This window comes from Platichthys flesus, chromosome 19 (assembly GCF_949316205.1).
Source record: "Platichthys flesus chromosome 19, fPlaFle2.1, whole genome shotgun sequence".
Taxonomy (NCBI): domain Eukaryota; kingdom Metazoa; phylum Chordata; class Actinopteri; order Pleuronectiformes; family Pleuronectidae; genus Platichthys; species Platichthys flesus.
In genome coordinates this window covers 17,402,956-17,427,028 of record NC_084963.1, presented here as the reverse complement: position 1 = coordinate 17,427,028, position 24,073 = coordinate 17,402,956, and the positions used below count along the sequence as shown (strand labels likewise).

The 24,073-nt window shown below is 41.1% G+C and overlaps 1 protein-coding gene and 1 long non-coding RNA gene across 9 annotated transcripts; both read right to left on the bottom strand.

Moving 5' to 3' along the window:
• Positions 1-338: 338 nt before the first annotated feature.
• sec31a (SEC31 homolog A, COPII coat complex component) lies at positions 339-21,461 on the bottom strand. Of its 8 annotated transcripts, none has more exons than XM_062412608.1 (28): positions 21,290-21,461; positions 19,644-19,723; positions 18,299-18,422; positions 17,950-18,148; positions 17,759-17,854; positions 17,542-17,682; positions 17,301-17,443; positions 16,623-16,722; positions 16,341-16,502; positions 15,726-15,878; positions 15,399-15,629; positions 15,227-15,301; positions 15,052-15,093; positions 13,305-13,643; positions 12,199-12,703; positions 11,863-12,041; positions 11,526-11,652; positions 11,233-11,378; positions 10,198-10,371; positions 9,228-9,491; positions 8,036-8,137; positions 7,387-7,483; positions 5,451-5,837; positions 4,378-4,436; positions 3,921-4,229; positions 3,113-3,232; positions 2,936-3,007; positions 339-1,965 (listed from the first exon to the last, which is right to left on the bottom strand). In XM_062412608.1, exons 2-28 carry the CDS (start codon positions 19,720-19,722, stop codon positions 1,786-1,788), a joined length of 4,605 nt encoding a protein of 1,534 aa, XP_062268592.1. In that variant the 5' UTR covers position 19,723; positions 21,290-21,461; the 3' UTR covers positions 339-1,785. The 8 variants fall into 8 exon arrangements, with proteins under 8 accessions (XP_062268592.1, XP_062268593.1, XP_062268594.1 ...); XM_062412609.1 differs by having other exon boundaries at positions 3,921-4,226; XM_062412610.1 differs by having other exon boundaries at positions 13,305-13,625.
• A 1,202-nt stretch (positions 21,462-22,663) lies between these two features.
• On the bottom strand, positions 22,664-23,737 carry LOC133975085 (uncharacterized). The gene is made up of 3 exons (XR_009924732.1): positions 23,495-23,737; positions 22,983-23,031; positions 22,664-22,773 (listed from the first exon to the last, which is right to left on the bottom strand). It is a non-coding gene; the product is annotated as an uncharacterized LOC133975085 (long non-coding RNA).
• Positions 23,738-24,073: the final 336 nt, after the last annotated feature.

Sequence of the window (24,073 nt, the reverse complement as noted above, 5' to 3'; positions counted from 1 at the left end):
TGCCTCGTTCATGTGAGAAAGGGAAAAGACCCAAATCTCCTGAAATTCCTCGGGAGGTCATGTCTGAAAATGGCTCAAGTGTACTGCACATTTATCCCTTGTTGTGTATAGTTTTATCACATGTTAAAGTCAATACAATTAAATGGGTTCTCCGAGACAAAGAGGGCCTGATGAGTTTGAGGACCTCTGTTCCTCTCACGAGTTTCCGATGTACGTTGTGATTTGGGCTACATGAACAAAAGTGAAGTGAAGTGAATGAAATGTTACACAAACTCTCCCCAAATAAGGTTTAACTGTACAATACAGCAGACGGCAAGTCAAATCAAAACAAGGCCACATCACAGGTAAATAAATACAATTTATTGAAAATATTGCATGTAGTCCATCTAAAACAAAGACCAACCGAAGTTGACCACTCAGACTGCAGCCCTCATCATCACTGGAATGAAAATCAGGTCTGTTTCCAGTTTCCATCTGAGGTCTGGTTAATTAGCAGGTAATCACCTAGAATGCCATTAAAGACGACTTCTAGCATTGTGTTAAAGCATGCATATTTTCAAATTCCATAAAAGCACGGTCTCGTTTAAAAAAAAAAAAAAAAAGTCCATTGCACTCAGCGGAGCCTCGTGATTACATAGAGTGGAGAACAAAAGAAGACGACAAAAATAAAACATCATTAAAATGTCCTTCAACACGACTTGCATTGCTCTGCATTGACATATCTCACACACTGTCAACGTCTTGGTCCAAAGTGTTGCATGTAGTGACATCAGCGGTGAAAGAAAGACATTAGAAGCATGTTTAGAGTATTAGCACATGTCATATTAAGCACATTAAGAACATAAACAGGCATTAATGTTGATTTAAATGCTGTGGGAGGGACTACTGGTTCAAAGCATGACAGCCAATCAGATGTCCTGATATCAAATGAATTCATTTCCTGTCTCCTGCTGTTAAAGGAATAAAAGCTTCTCCTCTGCTCACATCCCTCTGTTGCAGCTCTACTGTGAAATGCATGCAGGTCTTGATGTGTTCATAAGTGAAACATGATTGTTACTTTTAAGAGAAAATTATATTAAGTGTGATCTTAATATTGTTGTATTGCACAAATATTGAAAGACTTTATAGATGAAACAAGCTAATATTTCTTACATGATTCTTGTTTTCTATTAATGCACAACTACTAAAGAGGGGTTGTTGTTTTTTGGGTTTACCACATTTATTTGTACTGATCAACACAAATAGAGAGAAATGCCCTTAAATTCCTGAATCTGTTTTCCTATTTGCTTTCATTCCTTTGCATTCAACATAGTCAACAAATTTGTTTCCACTTCTATCTACTTTCATTTCCATAACCGATATGTTGAAACTGTATTCTTCATATTTAGCTTGTCAGTTTGGAGATTAAATAATGCTTCAGTGGCAGTGTTGCCATTTTATTCTAAGATTACGTATTAATCTATATGAGTAACATTCTGAACTTTCTGGCAGATTGAGGCGGAACTTTAATCAGACTCTGTCAGGCGAGTGCGACTGATACTATGGCTTGTTTTTGAGTTGTGTCAGAAAAGGTGAATGGCACTTAGAAGAATTTAACGGTATTTTTCATACATCTCACAATTCTTCATCATTCGCATTTGAGTCAAATGGAGCTCCCTGTTAAACAACGGCCAACAATGTATAACGCCCATCCTCAGCTCTACCCCTGACCGCTCACTCTCCACTGTCTGCCAGTCAGCGTCTCGGAGGGGCGAGGAGGCGGTGGGCTTTTATATCCTGGCCCGGTCAGACCCCGAGTTTGTTGGCCTGTGTCAGCACCACCTTTAGTACAGGCATGAATGCTGACGTCTCGCTGAAGTTGCTGTTACTGACGATGTGGGTGTGGATGTTGAGGCCCTCCATGTAGGCTCGGGACTCAATAGTCCTGGCTATGTTGTGTAGTCCTCCTACGATGGCTGGAGAGAGCTGGAAAGAGGAAAAGCAGAAAGTGTCAGTGAAAAGTCAGCGCTCTTCATTTGTAAATAATTCAATAATAACCATCAAAGCATGAGAAACGGCAAAGGAAGCCTAGAATTATTTGTTAATTGCAGGATTTTATTCATGTGGATGTCACATTTTTGTTGCTGCTTCAGAGCTGTGTAACAATAAATACTTATAATACCATGAATTCATCATTAAACACCTGCCCTGGACCAGGAGAAGCAGCAGAACATGTATGGAAGTCATAATAATAATCAATATTTTAAGGTCTCCATCAGTTGTTGGCAACACTAGATTTGGGAGATTTTTCATCCATTTTCTGATCAAATCAGATAAATAAACACGTAAGTGGTCTGGAGTAATGTGGGTTGTTTACACTGGGGTTAGGATTTGTTATTTCGCAGAGAAAAGTTGGACCAATGTATGATTAAAGAGGCACTGCTGGGTTGCTTCACAGAGTATATGAACATTATGTATATTCATTTGGGGTTTGAAATTACTCAGATTACTTCGCCTCCACCACTGAGAGGCACTGTTCTTAGAAGTAGTGTGATTTGAATGATTGAAATTTGTGTTGTTATTTAATTAAGCTTGTGGCAAAATCTGAATATGAGTTTTTGTTTTTCTACATGGTCCCCGACAAATAAATGTAAACTCGACTGAAACTAACTTTTGGTCTCTGTGATGTTTAGTTCTGAGGAGCTGTAAACAATAAAGTTGATCTGAGAATCCAAATAATGATGATAATTCCTCTAATTCATGATGGCCACCATGTCATCTGCACTTGATATCCTAAACTCACATCTCATAGTTACTTAAGTAAGAAATTCAGAGATCCAAGATTTATATAAAGCGTTTTAAGCCTAAAGAGGTGAATGTTAGACTAAACCACATTTATTTTCCATGTTTTCTTATTATTGTTGTTGACCTCTTTCAGGTCAACCCTGGTACTCACCGTCTGCTCTCTGAGTTTGTCATAAAGTGCTTCCAAACGTTTGTTGGCATCATCGAGCTTCCTCTTGGTTTGCTGTGAGAAGATAAAACAGAATATAGTCAAACATCTAATGATCGACTTTGTTAGAGCAGAGATGAACTCTGTATTTATTTATTTATCCTCGTCAGACAGACTCACAGGGTCGGTGGCTACAGCCAAGCACTTCTGGATGAGCCCCTCGAAGGTGGTCTTCAGTACCACGTGCTCATCGGGGATCGGCTTCTTCATGATCTTTTCAGCAGGAATGGACCGCATAGGCTGAAAGGGAGGAAGAGAATGTAAATAGTGCAAATCCACAGATAAGGACCTTTTACAGCCGTAAATCAAAGTCTCTCAAGGTACCGTTAAAATAGTTTCAACCAAAAATATTAGCCGAAATTGATGAAAACAGATTGGATGGGAAAATACAATACACATGTAAAACAGTTAAAATAAACAATGGTAACGCATTACAAACTCTGCAGATTAATACAATAGTGTCGACCTCCAAACCAGTTTTCTTGGCGTGATGAAAACCTGGTGAGTTTGTAAGGTCTCAACATTACAATGTAATGTGCCGTGCAATGCCTTGAGAAACTCAATTGAAATTCATATCACACTAATGTTTGTTAACGTGTTCATTTTGAAACATAATGATCGACAGCTGAGACTCAGTTGTGATTGGTTGTGTGTGTGTGTGTATGTGCATTGGCAAAAGCTCGATATTGAGTCAATAGCTCGACTCCACGATGACTTGACTAGTGTGCAGACTCTGGCTCTAAATAACGTCACTGTGCAAGGTGGAGGCCCCAGTATTTAGGAGATTTTAGCCTCAGTTTTGTACAATTGGAGGACACATCATCCATTATAGTCAAACAATGTCAATGTCAATGACAATGTCAGCACCTTAAGGGGAACCTCAGGCAACCTCACATTTTCAAAGCTGTATTGTTTACATTCTGTGTACCTGAATGACATCTCCAATAGGTGCTCCCGGGGCCCCTTCCATACTTGTCTTGGGCATTGCAGGGTTCATGGTTGTCGGGGAGAACTGCTGCTGCTGCTGTTGCTGCTGCTGCTGCTGCTGCTGGTGGTGGTGGTGGTGCTGCTGCTGCTGCTGGCTCATTCCTGCGTAAGGGATCTGGGCACCCTGTGGGCCCTGGAGCATGGCCTGAGGACCCCCAGAGGACCCCATCTGGGCCTTAGGATCAGCACCCAGTGGAGACAGGATGGGAGCAGTGATGGGTGCAGGAGGAGTGTAGTTCTCTGGAACCTGCTGAATTATATAAATTAGTAGATTTCACGTGAAACATACGACATCCACTATCTGTCTCTTTCTGCAGCTTGGACACATACAGAGAAGAACAGTTACAGATATACACTTCTATGACAGAATGCAGTTATATTTCATTTAAGAGACAAACCTTCTTCTTCTTTGTTGCTCTGCTCAGAGCAGGGGGGTCATTCCAGCCGTTCTGAGGCCCTAAAAAACAGAACCAAACAAAATCCTCATGATTCACCCTCTCTCACTCTACCTGTATATATGTGTTAGCAACATTTATGGTTCATGTTAAGCAGTGAAACATTTATTTCAGAGAAGTTGGGACTTTTTCCAAATAAATGTTTCTAGCAAGGTTCAGTTTAAATTATAATCATCACACTGGTGACAACTTCTCTGATGAGGGTCTACAGAGTCTGATCAGACATCTCTCAGCCAACCTGACTCTGTCTATAGCATCTTTAAAGGGTCACAAGTTTCATCCATATGCCAAATAGCTTCTGGTTATGTTCTGCATACAATTTCAAACATAAATAATGATGTTAAAATTCCAATTGCAGTCATTATGTGTGGTCTGTTTTTGCTAATGCGCAGAACGCCGATGACCTCTCAGTGCTGTTCAGTGATCTCAGAGATGAACATCAGTTATATAGTCTCATAGACTAATTTCTGTCTGCGTTCTCTTGTCCTCGTCATTACCTGCCTTTGTCACTGTCTGCATGCTGAAGGGTGCCAGAGATAATACCAGACTTTAACATTGTTTCATATTAATGCACAATATTCAATTATTATTAATTTGTGTCAAACACAGATGAATAATAATCAATTGATGATTTCTAAACAGTGTAAATTGATCAACATTGCATTTATAGTACTCACTGTTGTTGCATTGAGGTTGTACTTTAATTTTGAAAGTCGCCCATCCAACATGCTAAATTTTAACAAAATATAAGAGCTTATCAATATCCTCAACTTAAAAATAATAATTATATATATCAAGATGGTTATATTTATAATAATTTAATATTTCAGTTTTATTGCACATGGATGAAACCTTGTAAAAGTCTGTAAGTATTTATATGGCAAAATCTCTAGAGTTGTTTTTGATTGAGTTCTGTATCGACTGTGAGGGCAATCAGAGCCCTCACAGTTCCCTGAGAGGCAGGGCTGACCCCTGAGAGGCAGGGGTCAGCTCAGGGTCAGGGTCAAGCAGTGTACCTGAGAATCCGCTTGTTGGAGGAGGAGGCATGTACGACACAGGAGATCCTGGTCCGCCATGCTGGAAAGACGCTCCGGAGGACGGAGGAGCAGAGAAAGAGAAAGAGGAGGAGGAGGAGGAGGTGGCAGGGGAAAATAAAGGAGGATGTGAGGGTGGAGAGGAGGACAGACAGTGGCTGATGGGAGGTTGTCCGGGATAGAAGTGTTGTGCTTGCTGAGAGGGGACAGGCTGAGTGTACTGAGAGAGAAAGCCAGGGGGATGAGGCGGAGGGGAGTAGGGCTCTGTAGGGGCAGGTGGAAGAGGACCTTGAGAAGAGGAGTATTGAAGAGGCTGATAGACAGGCACCCCCCCAGCTCCAGGTGGATACTGGCTGACCTGAGGGTAAGCTGGGGGTCACACAGGGAACAACAGATGCTGTTAGAGAAAAAACTGCTGCATGCTATAATACTGTATCATGCAACAAGAAACATTCCATTAATATAAGTTACAGTGCATGCTACAAAGCTTTTCTTAGCTGGTAAGATACAAAAGACTGAACAGGCAAAGAGATAAATAAGCTGAATAGTTATTGAACCAAGATACTGTTGTGTTCTGGTGCTGACTCGCAATGAAAACAACAGCACAGAAGATGAGATATCTCAAACATTTTCGACAAGGAAATGTTTGCAAATGTTTTAAAGTCAAGAGAGGAAAGTGTGTGTGCTGCTCATGTGCCACACTCCTATAAATGTGAGGTGGTGTGGAATGCTCACGATCATAGATGGTTTAAATCCTCCTCTGCTCAACTTGTCAACATAAGATTAGCTGCAACTAAATCCACGCAAGGGTGCTGCACCATTCCACTGAGAAGAGGTGCTTGTACTTGGTTTCTGTTCTGTCAAAGCTGCACAAGAGGGGAACTCTCTCACTGGACACACACAGTTTACTTAGATCTCTTTTACTTTGAGACATCCAATGAACTTTTCTCTCCCGAGGGGCTGTAAATGAGAACACAAATGTGTGAGTGAGATGCTCTGGACTTTCTCAGGAGTTTGTCCAACCAGTCCCCTAGTTAAACTAAACTCTGGAGGAAGCCCAAATGAGCCGATTTAGAACACAGAAGGATATCCATCACAAGATTCACTGCGAAAGAAAAGGACACTGATGAAGATGTCAAGAGAGTTTTTGGTGACAACGTCTGTCGCCGGTGTAGATGTATAGATGCTGTATACATGATCTCTGCAGTGGTTTCTATGTTGTTGTGGACGTGTATGAGTGGAGGATCTCTGCACGTGTGTCTTCTAACTGAATGCTTATAAATGATCTAAAGGACTGAAGTCACATGTTGTCCCAGGTAACCCAGAATGGATTGAAAGTAAAATTGTTTTAGCATTTGCTAAGACACAATTGATTGAACTGGCAACATTTTGGTAAATTAGCAACATTAAAAGTGTTAACTAGCAACTATCACATGCAAAGTATTCACAAGTGTACATACAACTATCACTGCATTACTTTGAAACTGGTAAACACCTAAAAATGTTAGGATTCCCAGGCAACTTCTTGAGCTATAGCTTGTTAAAATCTCATTAGCAATGTATACTTTATAAATGCATAAGAATCATCACATTTTTAAAATGTCTTCAATTCAAAGTAATACATTGAAAGTTGTCTAGATATCATTAGCTACATTGCAAACAGGAGCTGCTAACAGCACTTTTATGAGATATTAATTTGCAGAAATGTGAAGTAAACTGTAATGTGAACTGTACACTAAAAAAAGGTTTAAGGTTTAATTTTAGCAACAAATAGTCAGATATTGAAAGCCTTTGCTTTTCATTGTCTCACTGTATCTGTGGTCGATAGGGTTAGAACAAATAGGTTCAAACTAACTGGTTGTTAATGAGCCCGGTGCTAGAGAACGCAGTCTTCTTCAGTGGCCTGTGAAAGACTTACGCTGGTACTGTTGGGAGTACATGAAGGCGGAGGCCGGAGGTGCAGCAAAAGCTGTGGAGGAGGCTGGCATCCCGTACATGGAGTTTGGAGGCTCCGCCTGCAAAAAACAAAGAAGAAAAAAGAGATCTGAAACCATCCCTCAAAACAAAGAAGAAAATTGTCCACTGAGCTCTGCAAGAGCAGATTAAGCCAGACAGAGTTTGCAAACAGGGCAGAATGTGTGTTAAATCGACTTATTCTGCTTTTTTGTGAGTGGCACTCATTCACCTATGAGGAAGTTAAAGCATTTTCACTATAGTTCAGTCATATTTTGTCAAGTAGCGAGGAACGGCATGCATGTCAGGAGTGACAGGCAGGTTTAGAGTGTGAAGAGTCATGCAATAAATCACATTAATAATGGAGCCGCAAGTAGAAACACTAAATGGAGTACATGCATCACAGGAGACAGCGGAAACAGGAAACAGGAAGTGGGCTGGTGAAAGTGAACGGCATTACAACAGAGAGAGTGGCCACAGAGAAGTTTAGGTTTTCAGGCTTTGGTCCTATTATTGACAACAGTTTAGACATTTGCAGCTGTTAAGGTCGACTGTTTTCAAGCGCATCAGCAGAGGTGGGTGTCGAGGCTGGATGGGGTGGTCAGTGCCTGTACCTGTGGCTCTGAGGCGCTGCCTACTTGAGGAGGAGGAGGGACATTGGGGAGGGATGTGGGACTTTGGTTACTCCAGGAGGTGACAGTGGAGGCAGCCCTCATCTGAAGCACACAAGAGAAACACGGCACATACTAATGATGGCCGCGGCGCAAGGGGGGAAAACACCCAACAACAAACGCTACAGCGCACGAGCACTGGACCAGCGAGCACGAGAGAGAAGACATGAGAGGAGCCAGGGTTCAAATGACAGTGATACTGAAAACCAAGTTTGCACATACAGAATTATGTATCTTTCCCTATTCACACATTTATCCTTAATATCTGGCAATCAGTGTGTAATTTTAACCCTGGCGAGAATGGAATTCCAGTAACTGAAGCAACACAATGGAAGACTGCAATGAGCACTTCACCAGACAGACAGGTGGTTAGTGAGTGTGAAGACGTGGTCAGGGAGCGGAGAACAGGGAGCGGAGCAGCCTGTGTTGAGGCTTAATAAACACCGAACTCAAATCTGTTTGAGTCCTGATGTGGGGTGTTTAGAGACTGAGGATAAAAGCTCCCGGGTCTGGATGTATAAACCATACGAACGCTTGTATTTTTAACGGAGCAACAAACACATATTTTGTCCAGATATATGCCAGTGATATTACTGAGAGGAGGTGAGAGATATAACCTTATCGTGAAACACGTTGTTATACGGATTGTGTTAATTTTTTATCCTATATCTTCACATCTTTCTGTAAAATGTCAACAACACATTTATTAACTTAATCTAAAGCCCTAATAAGATATTGTGTACATTAACATACAAGCCTTCATTTTCTTGTTATGGATTATTATTATTGGTTATACATACATACAAGTTTGTACATGTATTTTATAATGTTATGGTGTGACTCACTCAACTTTATAAATCAATCTCCTCCTTTTTTTAATCATTAGAGATGTCTTATTGTGGAAGTGGAAATAAGGCCTGTGTGTGTGTTTGGCGCACTTCCAGTGTTTAAGATGTTTAAACAGAATCTTTTGTTTGCTTGGATTCATTAATCATACAACATAACGATTTTTATGTATCTGGTCCATAGTTTCAAAATTAAGTTAATGAATAATAGAATTACAAAGGAAACAACTGTGAATAAATAAATAAATTAAAACGTGCATCCTTGTGTATAAGACTTGTGTGGGACGTACTGGCTGGAAATACTGTGGATGGGCAGGTGCAGGCGCAGAGGCTGGTGTGTGCATCGGGACTGGAGCTGCACTGGGCTGAGTGGGCTGAGGCACCATGGTGGGCTGGACCGGGGTAAAGGGCTGGGGGGGCAGGGCTGAGTTGTGTTGAGCCTGAGGGGCAGGTTGCTGAGACTGAGCTCTCTGGGTTTGGACAGGAGCTGCAGGAGCCACCGCCTGCTGCCCCAGAGCCCGACTGAGGCGGTCACGGAGCTGCTGTATGGCAACCTGCATGGACAAAACATGAGAAGGTGGACATTGGTTAACCTCTGTGTCTCCTGTGAGTGTTTTCAGCTAAAATGCTTTAAAGAAGCAAGAAGTCGAGACTGTTATGTTGAAACAAGTTATTTTCACACTTTACACAGTGATAGTATCTCTACTTTCCCTCTATTGTCGCATGGTGATGTTTTACCTAGTACATCATTCAGGTATTAACGAAAGTAACTAGTGACAGAAAGAAAAAAGTGTATGATGTATCCTGTACCATATAAAAAACATTAACTGTCTTTAGTTGTAATATAGTTTTGTGCTTAAATGTTAATAAACTATATTTGTTTGTTTATATCATTCATGAATAATACAAATATTTACTATTTTTAATAACAATATTTACTATTTTTAATAAAAATAACTATTTAATGTACATCACACAACCAGACTTCAAACCCCTCATATACTTAGTTTGTTATTTTTATCAATAATCATTTATTAATGAAATAGGAAAATGGACATAACTTCTTCTTTCTAGGCCGATTGCTTGGACAATCTTTTGAATCTTCTGTCTGTTCTGCCATGGTTACAGTTAATAAGAAATACACATTCTAAATGACATCTTCACTTTGTCTTACTATGTTATACCATAACTTCAACACAACCTAAGTACTAATGACCTTATAGATAAACTCGCATAACAGGTTGCAGCACTGCTTCGTACCTGGTTGGTGTTGTCGGGCAGGTAGGAGATGGCGGTGGTCAGACTGCCCTGCGAGGCCAGCAGGTTGGCGTACTGGCACATCTTCTCGGCCAATAGGATGCCAACAGCAGCGGGATCAGAGCGCTGGGTCTGTTCGACTGCACGACGCAGCACCACCACTTTCTCCACCAGGTCCTGAGTAATGGAAACAGCACATTAGCTTGGCTGAAACTGCTTTGTGAACTGTCCACTACCTGCTCAGCAGCAAACAGCAGGAAGACAAAGTTAGTGATCAGCAGGTGAACATTGTGGAGCATTTAGCAGTCTGTTATATCACTTGTTTGTTGGTGGAGACCAAAAACACAAGATAAAGGTTCAATATTGGACTATTTGTGAAAGATCAGAAGCACAAGTACGTATTAATGATAATTTTGTTCTGTAAAGTCCGGCGCATGCTTCTGCAACTGCGTCTGCGGCTTTTCACACAGCTGTGGCGAAGGACTCGTTGTCATTCATGCTTCTCAAACCGTTCCATGTGTTACAAAGCAATTCCCCGCCAGAACACTAGGCGGAGTAACGTTCTTTGTTGAAGAGGGTTAGAGACGCCTTCTTTCTTCTTCGTTGACTGTTTATTTACATTGCCACGGCAGCTTCTCATAGTCTTTTTCTGATCTCTTCTGCCAAATGCTCTTCTATTTGGTCCAGATTCGTTCTTCTAAATCTTCCGTTGTTTCTGCCGGTATTATATGGCATGAAACTGGAAATGCGACTCCGGAAAGTATGTAGTTAGCAGACCAATCGCAGCCTTGCGGGCTGTGCGAGGCTCGCGGAGCTTCACCGTATAGTTAGAAAAATTGGGCGTAAACGTTAGAACGTAAGAAGGGATACATGAGCACGTAAGGGGCCCGGAAGGGCTCTTGCGCTTGCGGGCCCGTGAAATCGCAGAAGCATGCGCCGGCCTTAACTGTTGGGTACCTGTGTAACTGCCAACTAGTTCAATGATTCAGATTCAAAAGTTATGAAATGTCAACAATATGATTCTTTCTATCATCACACCTGGAGAGAGAGGGGACAGTGTCCATCCTGAGCTTTGGTCCAACAAGACACAAGTTTCTCCACGTTGCCGGCACAGATGTAGCACAGGCAGGCCTGGACTCGGAGCTGAGCGACTTCTGCTGCATCCAGTCTGTTCCCAAGAATGTCTGACAAACAGAGAAGGTAAATGTCAACATACATGACCGAGAGACATTTAATGAAATGAAAAAAAGGAGGAACTGATGAAACCCAGAACAAAGACACATTGAAGAATGACCCACGGACAACAAACAACCATTTGCATGAAAACAAACCACAGAGGGAAGAGAACTCCTCAGGCTGAGCGTAGGTCATGACGGCAGCTAGAGCTTCTTTCCAGTTCTGCAGGTCGCACGTCTTCAGGATGTCATGCCAGTCTTTCATCACCACTGCACTGATCAGCTGCAGGACAAACACACAGTTATGACACTGGCAATAAATTCTCCATTCATAAAATGAGTTGCCAAAATGAGTCACTAATCTCTGCACCTTAGAACTGCACGTGCCCATAACTCTCTTACTGTATATATTGTTGTTCTATATTGTTGTTTTATGAACAGTGCAATAAAAGAATTCTGATTCTGATACATTTCCCTACTGGCCATTGCAAACCTTGGTTATCTTGCTGTGTGCTTTTGTAAAATATTTCTTCTGGGTTTTCTCCAAGAGGTCGGCCCCTCCTGCGATGGCGAGAATGATGCTGTCCGCCATCCGGTTGTCATGGAGACAGAGGTCCACAGCTCCCTCGAAGTCTCCGGTCAGCAGAGCCTGCGTGATCAGCCCGTCTACGTCTTGCAGGGAAACAAAAAGGTTTAAATATTTAACAGTAACCAAATATTACAGCCAAAGATTTAGTTAAAAAAATTATAATAATCACACTGGCCAATTTTTATTTAATAAATACGACTATTCTATGTTCACACACACTATCACTGAAAGTGTTGTTACCTTGACTGATGCTGAGACTCACTCCTCCTGCAAGAGCTGGAGTTGGGACCTCCATGGCCTCCTGAACCAGAGTCTGAACCGGAGCCTGAACTGGAGCTGGGACCTCAACGGCCTCCTGAACCAGAGTCTGAACTGGTGCCTGAACTGCAGCTGGGACCTCAGTGGCCTCCTGAACCAGAGCCTGAACTGGAGCTGGGACCTCAGTGGCCTCCTGAACTGGTGCCTGAACTGGAGCTAGGAACTCAACCGCCTCCTGAACTGGAGCTGGGACCACAGCCGCCTCATGAACTGGAGCTGGGACCACAGCCGCCTCATGAACTGGAGCTGGGACCTCAGCCGCCTCCTGAACTGGAGCGGGGACCTCAGCCGCCTCCTGAACTGGAGCTGGGACCTCAGCCGCCTCCTGAACTGGAGCGGGGACCTCAAACGCCTCCTGAACTAGAACTGGGGTCTCAACTGGAATGTCCTCCTCCGCTTCCACCTCTTCAACTGATGCTGTTGTCTCCTGAAAAAATAGAGAAACTTTAATTGATGTTTCATATTATTATTATTTTTTTTCCCTGTGCTACAGAGTATTGAACAGTTTTCATGGGCCAGACTCTATGGTCATGCTAGGTGTTCTGCCAGCCCTGTAATTAGATTTAACCAATCATTTAATGTGTTAGCATGCAAAGATTTGTTAGACTGGTGGGAATGTGATTACCTCCTCTACAAAGAATGTTATGTTTTAATCAGCCTTTGCTTGACTGTTAGGTAGCAGCAATACACAAAAACTCTGGACAGACGACCATGCAACTTGGTGGAAGGATGTTGAATGGGTCAGGGAAGATTCAATTTCGGTAAGGATCTAGATCCAGGATATTTTTTTCTTTTCTTTTACATTGCAAGAAAGGGCAATTTTCAACATTCCCACTGTTTTCCTAGAGAATAATTCCTGCAACTACATGAAGGCAGGTGACTGATATCTATAAGTGTGTGCACTTTGGTGCGGCTTGATTGAATTTAGAAGTCAGGGCTTTAGCAAAGTGATTATAATTCATCATTAAGGGGAAATGTCTGTACATATAAGATGGCATGTATGAAAATGCAACATGATGACATAATACCTCATCTAAGGGGATCTCCTCCTCCTCCACCTCCATTTTCATCTCCTGCCCCATCACCTCCTTCCCGTTCTCAGCGTCTCCCAGTGGGAGAACATGTTCAACAATTTTTTCTGGTTCATCAGTGAGAAGATCTTCCTCTAAATCTTCTACTGCTTCTGGATTTTCACCCTCTGCTTCAAGAGTGGAGTCCAGTTCAAGTGTGGCAGCCGGCTGAAGGTTTGCTGCAGCGATCATGTCGAACACTGACTCTGGAGTGTCTGCAGGCTGCATGAGGCTGAGGTCTGGTAAAGGCTGCAGGCTGATTGGAGCAGGCACCTCCACCTGAACAGGAGCTGGTGGCTAATTCAAATAGTAGTATGGTGATAAAGTCAAGTTACTTCTGGACTACTGAGAAACCAGCCCAGTCAAATACTAGTAGAAATACTCATATTTTCTGATTATTTTCAAAGTAAATGTTTTCACAAGGATATGTTTGTAAGATAAGACTGAAATTAACATAAAATTCAGTTGCTAAAAATTATTTGCAAGTGAGGAATTTTATGCAGCAAGGTTAGATCAGGTTGGCACAGTGTGGGATCAGCTGGCTGTGACCTGACTTAGTTTTCATTTTGTGGGTAATAACAGCTCAGTCCTCTCTCTGGTCCACATTAACATGATGAGATGGGGCTCTAGGTCGAGGGTATTTTTAGGTAGACGCCTGAGTAAATTTTAGTCCAGCAACAGGCCCAGGAAACCTCTAACAGAAGAAAGATGGGCACTAAAGCCTGAAACATGCTTCTGCGTTTTCACGGGCCCGTAAGCGCAAGAGCCCTTCCGGGTCCCTTACGTGCTTATGTATCCCTCCTTACGTGCTGACGGGTGTCGACCCCCTTTTCTAAAATTGACGGCAAAGCTCCGCAAGCTCACTCAGCCCGCAAGGCTGTGATTGGTCTGCTCTACATCCCTTCTGGAGCTGCATTTCCGGTTTCATGCCCCATAATACGGGCAGAAATCACGGAAGATTTAGAAGAACGAATATGGACCAAATATAAGAGCACTTGGCATAAGATATCCGATAGTATGATCACTTGTATAACCTGTCACTGACTGGCGGATTTGTCCGCCAGAAAAAGGCTACGAAGAGCCGCAGTGGCTATGTAAATAAACAATCGACGAAGAAGAAAGAAGGCGTCTCTAAGGTCGTCTTCGACAAAAAGCATTACTCCGCCTAGTGTTCTGGCGCGGAATGGCTTTGTAAGACGAGCAACGGTTGGGGAAGCATGAACGAAAACGATTCTTGCGCCACAGCGGCGTGAAAAGACGCAGACGCAGTCGCAGAAGCATGTTTCAGGCTTAACTCGGGAGTTGTTTGAGGTAAGAGGTGGAACGTAAATGTTAATATATGATAAGTTTACAACTCAGGGAGGGAACAGTGCACGTGTAGGAGAAGAGAGTGAAATGTGTGTGACACTGTCTCTGCACTTTATTCCAGCTTCCTCTGGCTTGCGACACTTCCTCATTTAAAAACTGTAAGACAGATACTTAACAGCAATTCAGCAATAGATGTGGCTCCAATTACTGCCAATAGCACTTTCTGGACGGCAAGAATCTGGACGGATTGTCGCGAAGTAGGTAGCGTTAGCGTTCAGGTGGCAAAACATAATGCTGCTTTATACCAGTCAGATTCATATTTCGCCAATAGACATTTGGTTGGTCTTTTCTCAAATTCACTGAACTAAACTTAATTCAACTAAAAAAAAAAACTCACCTTGGGAGGATCAGCAGGTTTCACCTCTAGTGCTGCTGAAATCTGAACACAAATTCAGATTTGTCAGGAGATGAACTCAAACTGAAACACTGGATTAAAGTATGACAAAGAATGTATTTTGAACAAATATAAATACCATCATAATGGTTGATTACCAGCCAAGAAAACTTCTCACCTTTAGGGCTAACTCCTCTTTGTTGTAACCCAGAAGTTCCAGGAACTTGCTGCGGATATCATTTTCAAAATTAGCCTGAAAAAAGAAACAAGAGTTTATGTTAAAAAAACAACAATGTACATTTCTGAGTTGACTTTCATTTCTAGGAGAGGGTTGTTTCGAATTTTCATACCTTGAGGAAAGACCAAATTGTCTTTTCAAACTCATTTGCAGCTGCATCGATCTTTTCCTGGCAGAAGTCCACGAAGCTGCCGGAGCTCAGAGTGGCCTGCAGCTGATCTGAGCGCTTCAAAAAGGCTGTTTCTGTAACAACTTGACTGACGTGTACAACGTGGGAAGCGGGCTGCTGCAGCTGCTGAGGGTTCGGCTTTGGGTTCTCCAAAGATACCAGCTTTCCACCGAACTGCGAGTAACCAAATAAAACCACAAGAATGTAAGTGGGTCACATAGCAAAATATAAGCACTTATCCTGATGTAAGGCAAGAGAAACAGGACTCACAGCGAACGAGGCCCCAACAGGTCTGCGGATCCATTTGGGTGGTTTCTTCAGGGGGTTTACTACAGCAGGAGGGGCAGTGGTTTGGGGCAGCTGAAGCGGAGGCAACGTTTGTCCGGTCCCAAAGGGATCCATGTTCCCAAATGAGGTGCTTATCTGTAACAGTCAAGTTAGAGACAATGTAAAATGACTTGATGAAATGTTGATGGAGTCAGAGGTGGGTGGGATCAGAAGAATCCAAGCATCAGCATCTAAAAAAAACACTGAACACCGACGCCGGTGTTGATAGGCTTTAAACAAAAAAAATGTGATCTCCCAAGCAGATTTATACATTATACTGGACTTCTGTGTAACACATTTGAGTTGAGAATTTCCTGCTGTAATGTTTATGTGTGGAAGGAAAACTCAGGAGAAAGTTTGGACGTAATTCTGTGGCAATCTCTGGAGGTCATGTCTAAAAATGGATTATGTCTGTCATCTCCTCGGACAATTGTATAATACACCTTTTTCCATTGAAATGTGTTTAAGGTTGTATTATACAAATCATCAAATTCAAATTGCCTCGTGTTCTTCTCATTTATAGCAGACATATTTTTGTCTGACAAGACTGACTCTTACCTGGTCAGTGTCTCTCGTGCTCTGCGCCTGGTTGCTGCCTCCCATGATGGAGTAGATGTCGATGTGTCCGCTGAAGCTGGCAGCCGACAGCACCGCAGGATTCCTGGGGCACCACTGGATGTCAAAGCACCACTGGCTGCTTGTGGGCAACTCGTACAGCACCTGCATATTACAGCAGGATGTTTATTAAAGAGGACAACAGCAGGACAGTCTTAGTGAAGCTGCGTCAATTACATCGATAACCTACTTTATGTATTAAAGACATTTGCAGTAAACTTTTACCTCGGCTGTGTTTGGATTCCAGCACAGGATCCTGTTGTCCTTCCCACAGCTCAGGAGCAGCTCCGGATCAGCCAAGCTCCAGGCGATGGAAAGGACACCCCTGCACAAAAAAGACCAGGACTGTTACAACTTCAAACAGACCAGGACTGTTAAGAAACATGCTGCCATTATTTTATATTTTTTCACTGTCAAGAAATCCCATTAAAAGACCAAAACCATGTGTTTTGTGTGATAGTCGGCATCTTAATACTCTGATATATTCAGTCTTTCAGTGGAACAAGTTTATTATGTTTAACTGGAGACAAATTCTTTTGAAAAACAAATAGAACATTTAAAGTTTTTTTAAAAAAGCTCAGTAATTTCCTTCAACAGCTGGCTACTGGAGCTTTTCCTTTTGTGCACTACTGGGAAAACGGGGCAGAGAGATAATAATCCCCGTGTGTAGAATGATGGAATACGTCAACTGGTGTAATTATGTGGCTCACTCAAAAGGTTTTTCAACACCAATGGCGCTTCACAGCACAGAAGAATAAGATTCCTCATTGTTGTTTGGTAATTTTATAGGATTGTTGACAATAACCAAAATATTAAATATCACCAGGGTTATCGTTAAATACTGTAAAGGATAGATGAAAGCTTGCTGTGCTGCTTAGTGTACACAATCATAGATCTGTTTACCGTGTGTGATTCTCTAAAATCTTGAGAGGAGAGGTAGCAAAACGTAAGTCCCACATCTGGATGACTGGCATCCGATCGTCTTCCGAGGCCAAGACCAGCTGAGTGGCCACTTCTGGGTTCCAGGCCAGTCCGGAGCAGTGCATCTACGAACAAAGACATGCATATAAACAGTTTTGAGTATTCAGTGCCTCAGGATTGTGAGAAAACATAGTTGCATTTGACTGGAAAAAGACCAACGTACTCTGTTGCTGTGGTCGCTAACTTTAATAATGAGGTCGTTTTTGCGGAGGTCCCACACTGAGGCTCGGCCACTCGGGCTGGCAGAGGCCAGGATGTGTTGGACCTGTTGGTTCCACGACACGCAGCTGATGTCCTCCAAAGGCTGTAAGACAAAACCATGAGCTTTGGTACAAAAGAACTTTGAAGGGCTGAGGATGTAGCTGATTTAAAAGATCTACCTGTGTTTTAGGTCCTGGAGTCATTGGAGAACCAAAGGTATTCATGTCCCAGATGTAGATCTCAGACTCATTCCCACCTGATGCAAACAGGTTTGTCTGAAACAAACAGAAAACAAAGCGCAACATGAGTAACAGCAGCTTTAAACACTGTGAATGTTAAAATCAGTGTCACATGATGAAGTGGATCATACTTGGAACGGGTTGACGTCGAGAGCTCTCACTGGCCCCGTGTGTCTGTCACTCTCAGCAATGATCACGTCACTCTCTCCAGCCATAATCTTTGCAGGGTCATAGAGGATGACGTTGCCATTCTCACTTCCGGCGATAAGGACGCCAGATGGGTGAGCGTCGGAGTCCATCCCATAGGGACCCCACACCAATTTGTGGTACCTGCAGGGAGAAGAAAAAAAACATGAACAGACAGAAATTTCATAGAACGGGGGACTAGTAATTCTTTGGTTTCAGGTTACAGAAATCTCAACAGATTCTCAAATGATAAAAACAGTCGACAAAAGGAGTGTAGTCAGTGGTGATTAATACCTGTGAGTGGAGGAGAAGCTGCCACATGACTTCATGTCCAGTGACCGCTCAGCCAAGTCCAGCTCGAAAAACTCCAAGGAGGCATTGGTGCTGAAGGAGGCATCCAGCTGTTGGGCTGATGTTCCTGCAGAGAGACAGATCACATTTAATGAAGAGCTGCAGTGGTCAGTCAAATAATCACTTCAATAATCAACAGAAAATTGGTTGGCTCTTATTACAATAATCAATTAAGACAATTTCAAGCAAACACAAACTTTTGACACAAACATTTACTGAATTGTGAGAATCTCTGTAATATTCTTGATGACTTCACTACTCGCAGCCTATAATTGTTAATGCAACTAATTTGCAATCACACAACTACAAACAGCTTTTATCCTGAAGTTAGAGAGGAGCACTATAGGGATCCATTAGCAGATATCGAATATAATATAATCCTACTGATGTTTTCCCAAGTGTGTTTCATCTAAATTGTAGAAATTGTTGTTTTCTTCAGCCTAGAATGGCCCTTTATGTTGATATACCTTATATTTTCTTCAAGAATGGGTCCTCTCTATGGACGCTGCCATTTTCTACAGTAGCCCAGACTGGAGAAACTAAACACCTTTTGAGTTTTTATGACAACTGAGAGCGGCCACAGTTGTTTTTTTTCATGTTTGGGAGGGGAGTGAGGTGATTGGGATTCAGCTTGGAATGCAACTTCACCACTAGATGTCACTAAATTCTACACACTGAACCTTTGATTTTACAAGTCAGTTCCAAATTTTCTCCTCACGATGATTATTAAATACTCCCCATAAGGACCACATGGGAATTGAATCTTTGACTTGAATGATAAGACAATTGAAGAAAGTGCTCTGACAATTTAGTTTAAAAAATAAAACAAACATTTTAAATGTGAGGGCTTTGCTTTGCCATACGTATTTATAAACTGAAGGCTTCACCTTGTTATTCGGGGGAAATAACAAACATTTTTATTATTTTCATATCGTCGAACTCAAATGTACACAAATATAAATAATAACATTCTATTATTAAAATCAAAGAAATAAATATCTGATTAACCAATAATGTAAGTACTTGTCTGTTGCAGTCCTAAACTTTTTGGTGTTATCCTTAAGAACATTGATTTCCAAATGCATCTTGCAAATTTGGAAATCATTTTCTTTGTTGCTGTCATTTCCCAGTGAAAAGTCAAACAAATAAATCTCGGAAAATCAGTTGAGTGAAAGCAGCTGCATGAATGGCTAGAAGAATGACATAATGAACTGTCAGAACACCCGGCTGTAACAGCAGCAGCAGCAGCGGCAGCAGGCCTGTGCCGGTGTTTGCTGCATGCTCCTACCTGTAGCCAGGTAGACAGGATGGTGCTGAGCAGGACTCCAGCTCTGGATGGCAGTGCGGTTGATCTCTTTGAGTTTCATCCTGAAGTGGAAAAGGTGCAGACTGTAAATGACTGTGCAGTAATTCCTGGAGTAATCACAGTGAATCATAATGTGGTATTTTATGTGGCTTCTGGGAGAATCTCCACAGAAGACAGAGCATACAATATTTCATGTATTTTAGCTCCTAGAGGATGAATTAAAAAAAGATCCTTGACTATTGGGTTTTAGCATATGTTCACTACCTTTCAAGTCTGACTTAATACAAATTTTACATGCAGATATATTTTTAATATAGGCTTCTATTTTTAGTATTTTCTTATGCCTTTAAGAGTTGTCATGCCATTGAATTTCCTATCTGTTGAAATGTACTATTCATGCATAACATTGACAGATTTGTAGGGTATCTGCAGTTGTTATTCTCTATATATGAATGTATGATAATGGGTGAATGTGACTTATACTGTTATGTTTTGAGTGGTAAATGAGACTGAACACGCTCTATGTATAAATAAATCACACATTTAACATTAAACATGGGCTGTGGAAAGATCCCTTCTTAATCTGATTCCACTTTAAGTTATCTGGATCTGTGCTTTGCTGAGTTTGTTAAATCAAGACAATATCTTTACAGTCTTTAAAGGTTTTTCCAAATCCCTCTTTGTTTCTCTATCCCTCCATAACAAGACTGTAAGTGATTGAAATAGTATTTTTCACATAACAAATGCAAAATATACTCTCAAATCATTTGCATTGAAATCCCATTGGGAACTATCTCATTCAATGTACACATGGTAATGCCAGTTTTATGTTTATATTTACTTGAAATAATGTGAATATACAATTTAAAGGTAAGATGAGGCAAACACATACAAGTTAAGTCATAAGGTAATAGTAGTTATAGTATTACATGAATTGGACATGTTAGAAAAATAGAATGTGTCTTTTATCTAAAAATATTAAGTATTCTGCTGTCATAAATACAATAGTTGGTTTTGTGGGTAACATTTCATTGTAGAGCTGTACAATGGAATAAAAGTCTATCCATGAAAATCAGTTGAAATAATAAGACCTATAGCTATTTATTGAGCGCTATGTAAAATAAACCGTAATGCCTCATCACACGTGACCTGCAGCAGAAATAGGGGGTTTAACCAAATGAAAAATAGCTCATTAAATAAAGGAAAGAGGTCTGCAGCACTGAAAATGTATAATGCTCAAATCGGGAATAAAAACAGTTTCTACCATTGCTGTTTTGTAAATTAAATCTAAGTCTTTAAATTACAGTCGTGTTGTTTAACAACCCTGACCAGTGTTGTAAATCCCTTTAGGACCTGTACGAACCCAGGACGCTGTAAATGTATCAACTACCTCTACAGAGATTGAGTCCTGAGTGTTGCGTTCAAATACAGTCAGTTAGCATGAAGCTAATATTCTCAGTAGCACTGGAAATGCATAGTAATGAGTTGTCACTTTTTGTACCTGGTACTTTGTGTACTAGTACATGCTTAGGCTGATACATACTATAGTAGCCTGTTAGCTGCCTGTGCAAAACAACACAGTGAGCAGATACTCACACAGATCTCCGTACTTCATTAAAGCAGCTTACCTGAACTTCTGTGCTCCGTCTCACACGAACAGACATAAAACACGTTGACAAACACACGCAGTTCCTCTTTTTGAACCTCAGGGTTTAATGGCTGAGAGAACACCAGGAGAGGAGGCTACCGGGTCCCGGCGTCGGTCTGCAAGATTTCCACGTCCCCACTGGTGTCCATCAACGTGGCACTACCCGGGGCAACCACTCCTCCACAAGCGAAGAAGAACGACAGCTTCCGGGGGACGTCCGCCACGACCCACCTCCTCAGAGCTAGCACCATGCTAACGATGCTAACTGCAGGCAGTTAAAACTTTAACTCTTATCCTGGTACCAAATATCCCTAAACACCCAGACTTTAGTGTACAAAAGTAGGCACAATGAAATAAATTGTGTTTTCTAATGTAATGATGCTATTTTGACACTTGTTTTCTCATGTTGCATATTTAAAAAAGGTGCTAGAGTTCACCTTTATAATAAATATATAAAATTCTAAAAGAATACTACAAGTGAAAACATTTGAAGGTGTTAAATATGGAATAATTCAGCTGTGTTGTTTCTTGTTAGTTATATACGATTATGGTGAAGTATTGTCATTTAATACATAGATGCATTTCTCAGATCCTGTACTTAAGTTAAAGTAATACCACAGTGTAGAAATACTTAATTTACACTAAATAAGCATCAAAATACATTTTAAACATACAAAGCTAATGTGCCTGTGCAGAATCGTCCATATAAAAACATGTCAAGTAACTAAACTACCAACTAACTACAATACAGTTGAATAGTTGTAAGTATTTCCACTTTTTGCTAGTTATACCACTACTAACCGACATATTTTAAAAGTTAACTGTATTGATTTGATTACTTTTGACATCTCAGATGATCTGTGTAAAATCTAATACCTTTTGATGTATCATTTAATGGTTCAGATACAGAATTAATTCATAACAGAGTGAGGAACTTGCATGCTTCACTAGTATATAAATTAAAACTAGTGCCATCCTTACCAACTGCAATAATACAATTAACACATTAGTGGTAGTCATCTTATAATAGGTAAGAATCTTATTACAACCAATTGAAATTAACTTAAGTACAATGTCTGAAAGTTGTAAATAACATTACATTGAAAAAAAATGATTTCAAGTATCTCAATATTGAACACAACCAAATTACTTTAATTAAATGTGTCACATTCACCTGTGAAGCCCAGCTCTCTAGAGACTGAAAAGAGGATTAGATGTAACGATAAACAAGTTTTGTTTTAAAGCAAATATACCTGGAGAACCTGTAGTAAGCAGGAAGTCAGGTGAAAAATGTACTAAGTGTCTCAAAACAGCTTTGGAAAACAACTTCCCCAAAAACCAAACACACACCAAGTTTATTCCACAACTTTTTTTATTGTGAAACTAAAAGCATTGAATAATAAAACACTCAAAGACAAACCCTTTTAGTTCTTGTGGTAGATGCCTGGAAACAGCAGCTCGACCCTGGAAGAACGATACAAAGCAAATGGAAAAGTTAGTCTCACATCCGTTCTCCACCCAACAGCACCAGAAAACTCGATGAGTGCCAAACCCTCATTTAAAAGTTCATAGATAATCTTTCCCAGACATGTGAATGGGTCAGATGGGTAGTGATTGGTATAATCATTGGGATGGCAGCTCACTTTAGTAGATTCAATGACTGCAATACCTACATGTGAGGCCACGAGCTCAGTTCACTGGAACCCATTTTGTTCAGGAGGCCTGCAAGAAGATGCATTTAGATTTTTAGATGTTCACAATGAAGATTCGACCTTTTACCTTTTAAAACAAACACAGAGACAAAACAAAAGTGAAATTTGTTTGTGCAATAGTCTAAGCGTTTGGGGAATTACACACACTAGAATACATTTATACACACCGAAATATTGCACAAAAATCGAATTCATGTTATAGAATGAACGCCGAATTGAAATAAGCATTGTTTTGACTTCAGAGGATATTCCATCGTGTTCTGATTCATGCATATATCCTTAAATTGTCGTGAATTTAACAATCACCAATATTTGAACCGGGGTTTGGCGTATCGCTTGACCAACGGGACTATTCCTCGCCACGTGGTCTGCCAGCGGTAGGTTTACCCCATCAGGCGGATCGATTCTGATGTTTGAAACACGCAAATGATAAATATAAAAGTAACGGATCATTAAGTTGAAGACACACTCACCTAGCGGACCTTCGAGCCTCTCCACGTGTTCACCGTTTCAGCTAAAGTTGCTGAACGAAACATTGTGGAAAAAAGGAGCTTAAAATAGAGGCCTAAACAAGCTAAGTAGCTGTCAAGAGCATCTAGATTCATTTAATATTTAAAAAAAAAGTAATTTAACGCTTGTGAGTAAAATCGAATTGCTCTAACCCCTCAACATGTTTCCTGAACCCCACCATGCTACTAACACGAGCGCTATTCTTCTTCTTTACTGATATTTAACTTTCTACATCACTGCCACCTAGTGTACGGGATGTGCGCTACAATATATTACTGTGACCCTTGCCTCTGAATCATAAACACACGGGTGTAATATAATGTCACGTAATTTCTGTGACACATACGATAAGGAGGGAGGGCTGAAATATAAAGCGAATACAGGAGAGCCGTTTCCTAAATCACCACAGGAGGCTGGCTTCAAGAACAAGTCAATGTTGATGAGAATTCAGCCACATTGAAATCACACATCACATAGAAATCTTATCAAACTACAACCTCACATGACTGATGAAACAGTTCTAAGAGGAACACTTCAGAAAA

Excerpts from the sequence above, each read along its gene's own strand:
- sec31a (XM_062412608.1), bottom strand. The coding sequence starts at position 19,722 with ATGAAACTCAAAGAGATCAACCGCACTGCCATCCAGAGCTGGAGTCCT. Across the intron at positions 18,423-19,643 it reads TCCTGTCTACCTGGCTACAG|GAACATCAGCCCAACAGCTG; the intron begins GTAGGAGCATGC and ends GTCTCTCTGCAG. Across the intron at positions 11,379-11,525 it reads GGAGTTCTCTTCCCTCTGTG|ACATTCTTGGGAACAGACTG; the intron begins GTTTGTTTTCAT and ends TCTGTTTGTCAG.